The sequence below is a fragment of the Gavialis gangeticus genome, unplaced genomic scaffold (genome assembly GCF_001723915.1).
Source record: "Gavialis gangeticus isolate Ggan-Ray unplaced genomic scaffold, GavGan_comp1, whole genome shotgun sequence".
NCBI classification, from domain to species: Eukaryota; Metazoa; Chordata; order Crocodylia; family Gavialidae; genus Gavialis; species Gavialis gangeticus.
Window position 1 is genome coordinate 15226080 of NW_017729008.1, and position 13036 is coordinate 15239115.

The window sequence follows — 13036 nt, forward strand, 5'->3', positions numbered from 1 at the left end:
GGCTCCCCTCTGCTCTGGGACCTCAGTGCTTCCCCGACTATTCTCCTTAGTCAAATCGATTTAAATCACTGGTCAGGAAGCCTCAATTTAAACATTGTTTTCTACAAAAAGTGCATTTTTTTAATTTGCTATCCTTTATTCATTTAACTTCTTGAAACTTTGCACTTTTAGAGAAAGGTAAGGGGTTGACTGTGCGTACAAAAACTTTCAGAAAGACAGGCTGATGGGTGGGTAATCTGGTCTGTTATCTCTCATCTCCATATACTGCTGTTAACAAGGATGTTATCTCTGGAGACAAGAAACTCTCCCTATGTCTGAAGAAGGGTGTTTATGCCCAAAAGCTTGCAAAGAACAATTTTTCCAACTATTTAATTGATCTAATAAAAGATACCACATCTACCTAAAGAACCTTGTCTGCCTATGATCTCTGGAGAGAGAAATCCACAGTTTGAGAACTGAAACTGAGCATCACAGTGATGCTTAATGGGATCTTTTAGACTGAGCCCTGAGTCCCATTGAGTAGAGTGGTTTTCTTTAATCTTTACTAATCTATAGAGGAGCCTATGGGCTCATAAGATTGGGCCCCTAATATAGTCCATGGCCTATTGTGACCTATTTATAGAACTTTTTCTAAAAAGGTTTCATGAATATATTGGTTGAAATAGTATATAATTAGAAGTTATAATCCCTATTCCATAATGATATCTTTGAGCTTTAACATATGTTAAATTAAAGCTACTACTTATATGTTTATTTTTTAAAAGCGTCTTAACAAAAAATAAAAAATACAATTAAATAAAAAATCTGATATAAATTTAAAAAATCAAGTTTTAATTTTTTCTTAAATTGTTGATTTTTATCCAGCTTCCTACTTCAAAATATTGTTGAAAAATAAGCGCTAACATGTTTACGAATGTGTGTGTGTTAAAGGAACTTCAGAAATGGTTTTACCTTAGCTTAGATCTCTCTCTCTTTTTAATCTTTTTTTGTTTTAATTAAGAGCATGGAAACCAAGCAGAAACACTACCATTAAGGGAGTATTATAGTTGAGAAGTTGTGTACATGAGAAGTCAGAAAATAAAACACTTCAGAGTCACAGCCCCATAGTTGCATGAGTTAAAATGCTGTGACTAAATGAGAGAAACCAAGGTTTGCAGTGCACTTGTGAGCAACAGAAACTTCATTTACTTACAGAGCCAGCCACATTCTCTTGAATTCTCTTCCCCTGCTGCCAGTTCAGCCCTGCAGTCCTGGGTCTCTTTGCCCCCTTCCTCCCCTTCTCTACTCCCCTGCTCCCCTGTTCACACTCCAATTCCTGATTTTTCCCTGTGATGCTTCCTTGAAATCTTCTCTGGCTCAGGGGAATTGCAGTTTATTCTCCACTGGCTTGTGCTCCCTAGACTCCTCCATGGGCACAGTGGCCCACCATCCAGTTCAGGCTGGGTGGACCTAGGCAGCCTCTCCCAAAAGGTGCAACTCCATGAGACCCCAGTGTGAAGCAGAGGCAGGCCACGCTGGGCTGCTTCTGGGACTCTACACATACCCCATGATATCCTTAGAAGCGTGTTGCAGAACACTGGTTAAGAACCACTGTCTTAGATCTGGTTGTTGAGAGTTAGAAATTCTGGTAGGGCTGCTAGAGCCTTGAGCAAAGCATCAGAGACGGGCAGAAAAAAGCATTGCTCTTCCAGAAGAGAGACTGTTAAATCCCCTTTGGCTTACCTGAACAACAAGAGGTTAAAACTGTGTCACTGCTCCTGGTGGAACAGGATTTCAAGGCCTTGATTGACTACCATTGGAGGCCAGTTTATATAACATGCGCAGGGATGAACCTAGTTGTCCCTCCATGGCAGGATGTGGCTGATTCTGGAACTGATGACTTTGTCACAGTCTCTTCTGTAGACCTATGTATCCCAGGGCTGCAAAATGCTTTGGATTAAAAATTTGTTCAAGCAGATAATTCTCAGTGGACCACGAATGGACAATCCAAGATAACTGTGCCATCTAAAATGTCTTTCAATGGCCTAGTCAACAACAAATAGAACTGTTCACAACAGGAGAGAACAAGTAGTGTCTTTTGTGCTTGAGAGAAGGGCCTAAGGCCCAGATCACTGTGGGATGCATTCCCCATTCTGTGGTTTCTGTGATGATTTACTTTCTTGTCACTCTCATTTGGAGGGTGTTAAGAATGAGATTTGGCCATGATGTTCTTCACAGCCGCTGTCTGGCCAAGACTGTAATCTCTCTGGACTTTGGAAATGTCTTGTATCCCGGCTTCATGCATCTCACAACTTCAGAGCTAGCTGGATAATTGACATACAAAGATTCTGCTGTTTGGACATTAAGACTATTCTCATCCAAAGTATGAAAGATTCTATCAGATTAATGTTTTTAGCTAAGTGAAAGACTCAGTATTCGGTTGAATGCTGCTATTTTTCTTGTTCTGTTGGCTCCCAACTCCTGTCTGTTCCCAACTATATGCTAACAGCCTAGGACTGTGTCTCCATTTGATAGACATATCAAAACACCCTGCATTTGGGGCTGGGAAGATTTTTTGCCATCCTGCAGAAGGTACATTTCTAAGGTCTTTTACACAAATTCCTCCCAGTTCAGGAACCTCCTTTCCCAGAACCTCGATATTATCCTAGATGGGAGGTTTAGTGGGATCCCCATTTGACTCTCTAGTACTTGTCCATGAAAATACTCATCCTATCAGCAGTTATGCAAGTCCAAAGAATTGGGGAAATACAAGTACTTACAAGAAGTCTTTTTAATATGATACTTTGTAAAGATAGGTCACACTTGGGACCTGTCTCAAATTCCTGCCTAAGACCATGTCCAGTTTGCCCTTGAACGAAATAATTCGTTTGCGTGTGGCTCTTCCTAAATCATATTTAAATTGGGCTGAGGCTAGATTGCATGCACTAGGTGTCCTCAGAGCCTTAACATTTTACATGTATAGGAGCAACTCGTTTAGAGTTTACTGGAGACTAATAATTGCAGATGGGGGAAAAAGACAGGTTATATCAGACTCCAGAGGCTGTCCAGATGTATGGGGGGAAGATTGCATGAACTCTGTTTGTCAGCTGGTACAGATTTTCCAGCACAGATTAAGTCTCATTCCACTAGAACTCGGGCAGCCTTTGCAGCTTCTTTGAGAAGCATACCTATCTCAGACATATGCAGGGCAGCTACATACAGCTCAGTCTGTGATTTTATGAGAGATTTATTCCTAGTGAAAGTGTCAAGATCTGATATTGTAAAGTAAGACTGTCCAACTGGTGGCCCATAGGCTGCATGTGGCCCGCAAGGAGTTAACTTGCAATCTCTGGGCTCTCGCCTGGCTGCCATTCCTCCTATAGCTCTGGCTTACCGCTTCCTGCCCTTACCCCGGGGGTGCAGCAGCATGGCAGTGGAGGAAGCTGAGGGTGAGTCTGGGCCACAAATGGAGAGGAGGGGTGGAGATTCTGCAGCATTTGGGCTGCTTACAAGGACATGCCTTGCAGTGGAAGTGGGGAAATCGCCTATGTGGTAGAGCATTGTGGGGGAGGGTGGGTACGTCTGCACACAGTGCAACCCCCACTGATGTGGTCCCTGGGTTGTGTGGTCTCAGGGCTTAGAAGTTGGACATACCTGTTTTTAAAATAGAGCAAGGCTGAAATTGTTAAATACAGTCTAAGGTAGGGGTGGGCAAAATGTGGCCCACCAGGCCATTCTATCTGGTCCGCGGGGCCCCTAAAAAATTTAGAAGATTAATATTAATTTGCCCTGGGCTGCCTGGCATGCAGCACTCGATGGCTTGCTAAAACTCAGTAAGTGGCTCTCTGCCCAAAATAATTGCCCGCCCATGGTCTAAGGTCTCACCTCTGTTTAGTAGGTTTTACTACTTGCGAGTCATCAAAAGAGGAATGTAGATGAAGAGATACTTGGAAGAAATGAGAATTTTCTTTAAACTAATTGTGGTTTTTCAAGTTGTACGTGTGTGAGTTGAGACATTTCATGATCTGCCTTCACTCCAGGCTTCTACTGTTTGGATTCTGTACTGTCAAAATGACTGAGGAGATTAAACTTGCTGGGGGGGTTTTATGCCCTTGCATAGCGGGACAGTCAAGATGCATGTACTGCCTGAATGATTCTGAAGCGCACTCAAGAGCAGAATATATATGGAAAGAACCACAGTTATGGAATAGTAACCATTTCTTTCTGGTTATCAAAGGCCTGTTCACAATTTTTGCAGGACTTGGTCATGCCTTTTTGCAAGCAGCCTCCAAAGGGCTCCAGCTGTCATCTGAGCCATTGCCTTGTTCTGCGGAAAGGTCTAGCAGCTGTTTCCACTTCTCACTTGCACCTCTCCATATATTGAGTTTGGGAATGGAAGCAGTGCAGGATCTGGTATGGATCACCATGACAATGGAATGGAGTATATGGGATTTAGCTACTTTTGTCTCCTCCTCCAGGAAAGGGTGATGGTACCATTACAAAATATGGCCTTTTACAATCTTCCCCCATTTTCTTTGCTTTGCTAATGATGCCAGTGTTTTAGTCGTTGTATTAACTTACCCACAAAGGTGTCTGCACTGTCTTCCATGCTGGCTTCTTGCACATGGAAAACCTAACCAAGTTGACAAGTAAAGGTTCGGCTCATCTGTAGAGCCTTTAAGCATTAGGATAGCTAGGTAGTTGATTATTGTACAATTATTGCTTATTACCCTAATGAGATGCCTCAAAAACGAGATGCCTCTTTTTTTTTTTTTTTTACCTGTGCTTCCCATTCTGTTTGCATCCAATTGTCATCTTTCAGTCTATACTTGGGCTATCTAGTCTTTGCAATATGTACAGTGTCCAGCATTTTGGGAATTTGATTGTGTTCTCTAGGCATTGCCACCCTACAAATATATAATATAATCCAGGTTATTTTGATAGAAAGGGATGGTGAACTCCTGAGTTTGTGTATTTTTGTTTGTGTTTCTCTGCTTCCTTTTCTCATTTTGCACACTGCTTGTCATATAAAATTGTAAATTCTTTGTGGCAGAAATTATGTTCTGTTGTTATTACAGTGCTAAGCACAATGACTTCTACATTAGATGTGTGGCTGAGAATATCACCAACCAGATAATTACGTACCAACTTATAGTACATACAGTTATTAATGCAAATAGTTCATTTGTGTCCAAGTGAACATGGTTACAAACCGTGAGCCAGCCCAACTTTGCTAACTGTTATATGTGCAAGAAGGCTTAATGAAGTTAATGACCCTACTGGGGTGAGTAAAGCCTAGCCACACTTGTGTAGGACCTTGTCACTGTCTTGCATGTGTTAATAAAGGTTGTGAGAATCCTGCCTGGGGGAATCAGGTATAGTCTGTAATACACTCTGAAGTGCATGCCTAAATTAAAGAAGTAAATCCATACTCATACTAGACCACCAGTAATGAAGATTAATTCTGTGGATTCAGAACTGTTTGGCAAACCAACATTCCCAGTTGAGTGCTCTGATACTTAGAGGGCTTTCTGTTGCCTTTGTGTACCCTGTCTCTTTAACTTACTTCCCCTTTCTTGTCTTCTGTCACCTTGGTATCACCAAAGAATTTATTATATACTTTATTCCCAATTCTTTCTCCTTCATAATATTTGGTGAAAATGCAAATGTTTCTGTGATACTGTGAGCTGATCTGATTTCTTATTCATGTTCTTGGCTCCTAATGTCCATGTCCATGTCCATGTCATGTTCATGTCCTAATTCTATTCATGTCCTTGGCTCCTGAAGTAATAATTCCTTCTATTTTGTAGCCATTTCCTACAACTGGACTTGTACTGATACTAACCTCACAACTGGGCATGTTTTGAAGATATACTATTTGCAGCATGTCCTGTGAGGTTTGCAAAGGCTTACAGAATTTAAAATGGTAATAGTATTGTTTTCAAATCCTAGCTTTATTTGGAAAGGGGTAAGTCCAGACATGTGGTGGGTGCCTGTATGTTTTTTGCTTGTTGGGGGGGGAGGGTTATAACTCAAAAATGGTTTTTTTGCTACTCAAGGGTAAGAATATTAAAACACAAGCTTTTGTTTTGAGCTGTTACGAAGTTTATAAAATGACTGAAAGATTTTCATAAGCAATTAAATGGCACACTTGAGCTGAGAGCTTGGGTCACGCTTCCTTCTAGTGGGAAAACTGGAACTAGAAGGGAATTACTGGTTTTTAACAGAGGCTTTAACATTGCTGTCTGGGCTGCAGCATGAAGTGATCTGTAATGTACTTAATCTTCAGGTTAGACTTGAATTAACTACTTCCAGAGTTTTTAAAATTTTGAAACAGTTAAATGAAAGGCCTGCCAAATTGCCCCCTTTTTATTGAGTAGAGATAGTAACCCTAAAAATAAAATGGACTTATTGTTCAATTTTGGTCCTACCTGCACTAATATAGTTAAAAGGCTAATTACCATAACTAGTTAGAAGACCAATTACAATATGAAAGATCCTCATGGGTTGCAACATATGAATTTAAAATATAGATATTACAAAAATACAGGAATACTAGGCAAAAAACTTGGACGGTCCAAGGCTTTAGGATGAATAAAAGGCTATAGTTAGGACCTATGTGAGCCCTAATGATAAACTGTATTGCAGCTACGTCTCCTAACTTTGTAATTATAGTTGTATAGACTGGTGGCTTCTGTTTTTCCTGGAATTGCGGGCAGCCATCCACATCTTTGTTAGAGCTGTTAGTACAACTGGAAATTTGTTACCACTATTTCTGGAAAAGGATAATTGAATTGAGCGTTTTTTGTTCTCCGTTTCTCTTCGGAGAGTTGAAGCTCGAAATAGAATTCTACAAGAAATGGAAGCTTAGCCATATTATAGGGAAGTATATAAGAATTTTACACAAGCATGCAGGGAGAGAACCAGGAAATCCAAGGTAGGATTTGAGATGCAACTAGCAAGGGATGTGAAAGGTAATAGAAAAGGTTTCTGAAGTAAGAGAAAGACTAAGGCTCAATACTAGGAAGTATTATGGAGTAAGCATCAAGGAATCTGTTTCTAAGCACCTGGAGGGGAGAACAAGTTGGTCAGCAACAGCCCCCATGGATTCATCAAGAGCAAGTGAAGCCTCAATAACTGGAATTTCTTCTATGGTAGTGCTGCAGGTGGAGATCAGTGGATGTGATATACATTGACTTTAGTAAGGCTTTTGACACTGCCTCATGCAGACTTGCAGACTAGATGAAAGTACTATAAGGTGGATACAAAACTGGTTGGACCATTCAAAAGCCAGGATTCAAAATGACCATGATAAACTTAAGAAAATGGTTTGAAATCAGTCAGGTAAAATTCAACAAGGACAAGTGTAATTTCCTGGACTTGGGATAGAACAATCCCATGCACAAATACAAAATGGAGAAGGACAGGCTAGGCTACTGTACTGCAGAAAAGGACCTGAGGAGTCGCAGTGAACCCTAAACTGAATATGAGCCAACACAGTGTGCTGTAGTTGCAAAACAGGTCAACAGCATACTGAGCTGTATTAATAGGAGTGTTACTTGCAAATCAAGGGAAGGAATTATCTTCCTGTATTCAGCACTGATGAGGCCTTATCTAGAGCATTGTACCCAGTTTTGGGCTCCACACTTCATTTCAAGAAAAATATGGACAAATTAGAAAAGAATTCAACAGAGTGACCAAATGATTTAGAGGCCTGGGAAAATATGATTTATTTGGATATGCTGAAAGAGCTAGGATTATTTTGTTTGGACCAGAGAAGACTGAAAGAGTATTAGATAATAGTCTTCAAATATGAGAGAGAGACTTATGTGGATGATAGAAACCAAGCTATTTTCTGTGGTTACAAGGAACAGCGCTCATAAATTGCAGATAGGGAAATTTAGGTGGATATTAGAACTTATTCCAAGGGTCATTAAGCATTGGAGCAGGCTACCAAGAGAAGCTATGGATTTTCCATCCTTGGATATTTGCAAGGGCAAGTTAGACAGGCATTTGACTGGAATGTTTTTAACCAGAGACGGTCCTGTCTTGAACAGGGATGGACTAGATCAGTGGGGGCCAAACTTTCTGGCAGGTAAGCCCCACACTGGCCCAAAGCACCTCTCGCATCCCCTTCCCCTATCCAACCTGTTGCTTTTTGCTCTCCCCATGTTCCCTGCCTGATCTGTTCTGCTTTCTGCTCTAGGCACTATCTGCTGCTGTATTCCCTGCTCCTTTTTTAATCCTGCTGCATGGCACATGCACAGGCTGCCTGTGGCACTTATGACATATGCTGCAGGTTGGCCACCGGAGAACTAGGTGACCTTATGTGGTCCCTTCAGTCCTACTGGATGATTCTGTGGACTCTTCATGGGTGATGGAGGGGATGCTGTACTCCATCCCTCCTTTCATTTTCCTAGAGACTGAAAATACTTGTCACTCCTAATGCTGCCAACATAAGGCTTTACATTAGTCAAAGTGTGGGATATCTGAGAGCAGTGCAAGCTCACACAGTTTTAATGAAAACCTACCATTCTAATGTTACCACTATAAAGAAATAGCTTCAATAATTTTGCTAATTCACCTATTGAAAAAGCAACTGATTTTAGTAAGTAGGAGTGGTATGTTTGTGGCCTGTCTACAGGTCTTGTCAGAAATTTGGTGTGTGTGGGCGCGTGTATCACTAAAAGCTGGTATTTGTGGGTGTTTCATAGTTTTCCTGGAGAACCCTTTCATTTTTGTGTTGTTGCTTATACTAGATGGTTTTTTTTATTTTAAATTAAAAAACAGATTTTGTCTTGGATAGTAACATAGGGCTGAACTGAGAACTATCTAATAAGGGATCTGCACCAGAAGTAGCATTTGCCAGCTCTCTAAAGGACATCTCGGATGTCGTATGTAGTACTGAGGTGCCATTTTGTTATTCCTTCGAATAAGTCATAGATCTGCCTTAATGGGTAGTGCGTCTCCCATTTAATATTGCATATATAGGGAGATGCAGTCATGGGCACACTAACACACTCATTGTTTGGCAAATTACCACCAGTTAATGTTGATTAATTACATGAAAGCCTCTAGTTGGTCAATGAGGAATGCTGTATTGCCCATCCTTATTCCCACAGTCAGGAAACCTAACGGGGAGCATTACTTTTGATGCCACCATCTCTCCTAATCAAGGAGACCCAATTCAGCAGCTTTATTTCTTGATATCAAATGCCCTGCAACACAGTAGGGGATTGGGGTGGGGAGATCTTAACTCAGTTTTTTTTTTCTTTTTTTTAGGTTGTAGAATCTTTGACCTTGAACATTATCTCTTAAATAGTCAACTCTGCTGATAATCTATAAAAAGCCTAACTCTGAGCAGTTGGAACATGTAGCAACTGTAAGAACTCCTCCTGCTCCCTGTTCACTGGAAATGATCAGGAATTAGAAGTGGAAGACATCTGTTCTATTTTGTTTACACCTTACCAGTGCAGGATTGTTCTTGAAGGCCTTGTCCAAGATTACATACATTTCTAGTTAATATTGAGATGAGAGTCCTGCTTCCTGTATCCTGAGTGTCGGAATGAGCTGTCCAGTTTGTACCTTAAATAATGGAGTGTAGAATTCAGAGCTGGAAAAGATCTATTATAACCTATTTTAAAAGCTACTCTTATAGAGAATTATATAATTTACTCTGTTTTTACAAATATAATACTAGTAACCCTGCACTATCTTTAATTTCTTCTTAATATACTCTTAAAGCAAAATTTCTAATGCTTGTATATATTTTTTAACTTTCCCACAGATATGCACTTATTTGGCCATTATCCAGCTCATGACGATTTCTATCTTGTAGTGTGCAATATCTGCAATCAGGTAGTCAAGCCACAGGTTTTCCAGTCACACTGCGGTAAGTGAAAATTTTCATTCCTGAATTACAGTGCCAGATCAGTGTGTGGATCTAACAAGAATCATTGTATGCAGTCAGGACAGATGAATTACAAAGATTACTCCTCTTTGTATCATATCTGTATTCAGTGCAGAACATCACAAATGCCTGCAAGTAGGTTTTATGTAGGGAAAGTTAAAACAATTATTCCTGAAGCTGGGCTTTTAGAGTTAAACCACTTATAACAAATTTGATAATTCCTGTAATTTACTAGGAAGATGCCAACTAGACTAACTGTTTTGATGTAACCTTGGATTGGTCTCTGTAAAACATTACTAGTGGGGTCACATTGTTATTAACTAAAGTTCAGAGGGAAGGCTTTCAAAGCAGAGTTTATCTGTAGGAAGTTTGACATTGGTGACCTGATAAAACAGCAATGAAAATTTGAATGCCAGGAGTTGTAGTAAGTTCTGAATATTTTTTGTCCAAATTAGGCTGTTTACCTTAAATTTTTGTCCTGCAAAAAGTTCTTGTTTGAAATGTGTGGGATGCTATATTTCGCATTAATTTGTTTTGTGAAATTTCTGCAAAGCTTCAGTTCTCATCTTGGCTTATTATTTGTTCAGTATTTTGATTTACATAAACGAAGAAGTGATGGCATGGTTTGTTCGGGATGCTAAGCTGTAAGCTAAAAGTTTTTGTTCATCCCTCCTGCGAAAACTTTAACCAGTTATTTTTGAGAGAGGCTTGTGTGGCAGTGAAAAATAGCTAATATTGAAGAAATTATTGATTTGAAATGCGTCACGAAGCAAAATTTAAAATGGCCTAGCTGGGTGCTGTTCATTTATGTTCACAAATCCTATATCTCTATCAGTCTTGTATGCTGCAACGTATTAATTGAGTGAAAAATCTTGAACAAATGTGCTGCAGAAAGGGAAGTATGAAAAATCAGTTTGTCCATTTTAGAGGGAAGCTTACTGGAAGGGAATGCTCTGAAAATCCATCTTTTCAAGAGCAGTGACCAACACCGTAATGAAAATCATGCTGAGGGCAGATTTGTGCCATAGGTCAGCATGGCTATTTCCAACTTAAGGACTTGAAAATCCTAGAGACTAGGATGGAGAAAGTGGAACACCAGCCCTGGGTATCTACTTAGAGGGGGCACCAGCAGCTTCTCACTTGGCAGCATCTCTGCCCAGGGCACCAAAATTGCTAGTTACACCACTGCCTGGAGAAGATTTGGGAAGCATGACTTGTGAACTTAATTACTTCTCAAGGACCGTTTCTAGGGTAGTAACAAGTTATTTTTCTTAAACATTCATGCTTACACGAATCATGAGATTTCTCTTTTTCATCCAACTGTTGCCTCCTGGCTACATAATACATTCATATTTTCCCAAGGTAGACAAGGATGACTTAGAGATGATCACTAGAAGTTTAGGTACAATAAACAGAAATACTCAACCTGTATGTTAATAAAAGGCTTGGTGTAGTATAGAAAAAGTATGTATGCTGTAGAGTTTCTGTTTAAGAAAAGTTTAAACTTGTTGTAGCATGTGTGATTTATGCCCTTCCATAGCCATGACATGTTGTCTTGGGGTTCGTGTGAAGCCCAATACTGAGACTGATAGTATGACTTCTTTATACAGTCACTAAAGTTAGAACACAATTATGAAAGCAGCCAGTTGCTGAAAGGAACTGACAGTAAATGACATAAATCTAGTTTAGTTTGTTACTCCTCTCAAGAAAAGAGGAAGCTGATGTAAGCTAAGGAAGTGATTCCTTCTTTAAAAAAGTAATAACGCCTTCTGGTTTCACCACTAACAGGGGAAGCTGTGTAGATCTTTGGGTATCCTGGCTCAGCAAAACTGTATGGAAAAATAGAAGAAAAAATGAGGGAGAAATCTAATAGTGCCAAATTACTGTAATTAGAATCAAACGTTAAGTGACTTGAGCATCCCATGCTCAAGTCAAAGTATGCCTGCCCCTAAGCAAAAAGCAGGAAAAATGTGTAGTGGAATGGAAAATGCATAAAAGTATTTTCAGGCTGAAATATTATCTGTTAAGTGGAAAAACAGTATAGTGAACCCAATAAAAAAGACTGTAAATTACAGGAAGTAAATTGTAAGATGGAAATTAGGAGGGTTAAGAGAGACTTTGTATAGCTAGAGGCCAGTGTCAAATAGCACATAACAAGGATTTATTTAGGCATGTCAAAAGAGGGTCAACTGATTTGGTAGGGTCCAGTAGCGTGAAAGAAAAGAAGCACAGCAAAGATGAGGATGTTGCAGAGAAGACAATTAGATTTTGTATCTGCATTTGCTACCTGAACCTATTTCTGTGAATATCAAAGATAAGTCTTTCTTAGGTACAAAATGGTGCTAAAAAGGAATTGGAACCAATGTTAGACCCAAAGTTGTACACCCAAAGGGGCAGTGTCCTGGGTATAACTAGCCTGACTGAGAACCTGAATGTACTTCCTGAGCACTTCATTGTGCTGCATAAGTTGAACAACATAGCTGTGGCCTTATGTTTTTAGCATAAGTTTAGCTGTTAAAAAAAAAAAGATATTACCAGGCCACGGGCCACCATCAGAAGGGCTCACAAGTAGCATTTTCACCAGCGGCCATGCTTTGGGAATCCCTGATCTTACAGATCACCAAGACCAGATGGATTATGTTCAAAAGTTGTGAAGGAACATAAGAAAAAAAAATGGTAAAGCTGTTCTAATAAAAATATTGTCATTAGAAACAAATACTGTTTGGGAAGATAGAAAGGTAGTGGATAATTGTACCTTTCATTTAAAAGAGTATTAGTCATGATCCTGAGAGCAACAGACTTTGAGAGAAGTAACTTGCACAGAATGAGATGCAACCAGCAGGGCACCTGCAAAAGATTATTTTCGCATTAGTTTTGAACAGTTTAAGGAAGTCAGAAAAATCATTGACCTAATGGTATCTTATTGTTTAAGACACTAAATTGATTCAGACCGGTGACCCCCTAAATTGGTTCCCTCTCTCTATAAGTGTCTTTGTCACAGAACAGCTGTGAAGAAAAGCTTGACGTTTATGATTAGGGGCTCTACCCAACTTGAGGAGGCAGCCGGCCAATTTTGTGGGCAGATCACAGGGCAGCTTCCATTTTCGAGGGGGTGATTTTGGCTCCCTTCCTCCCCCCCCCCCCCCC

At 40.0% G+C, this 13036-nt stretch overlaps 1 protein-coding gene across 2 annotated transcripts in view; it reads left to right on the forward strand.

The window, feature by feature from the left end:
* The window catches only part of ATXN7L1 (ataxin 7 like 1), a 232420-nt gene that overhangs the window by 78613 nt on the left and 140771 nt on the right, over positions 1-13036 (forward strand). For both annotated transcript variants that reach the window (XM_019509425.1, XM_019509422.1), the window contains one exon: positions 9767-9871. In XM_019509425.1, coding sequence (XP_019364970.1) covers positions 9767-9871 — 105 coding nt within the window. The remainder of the gene's footprint in view (positions 1-9766; positions 9872-13036) is intronic.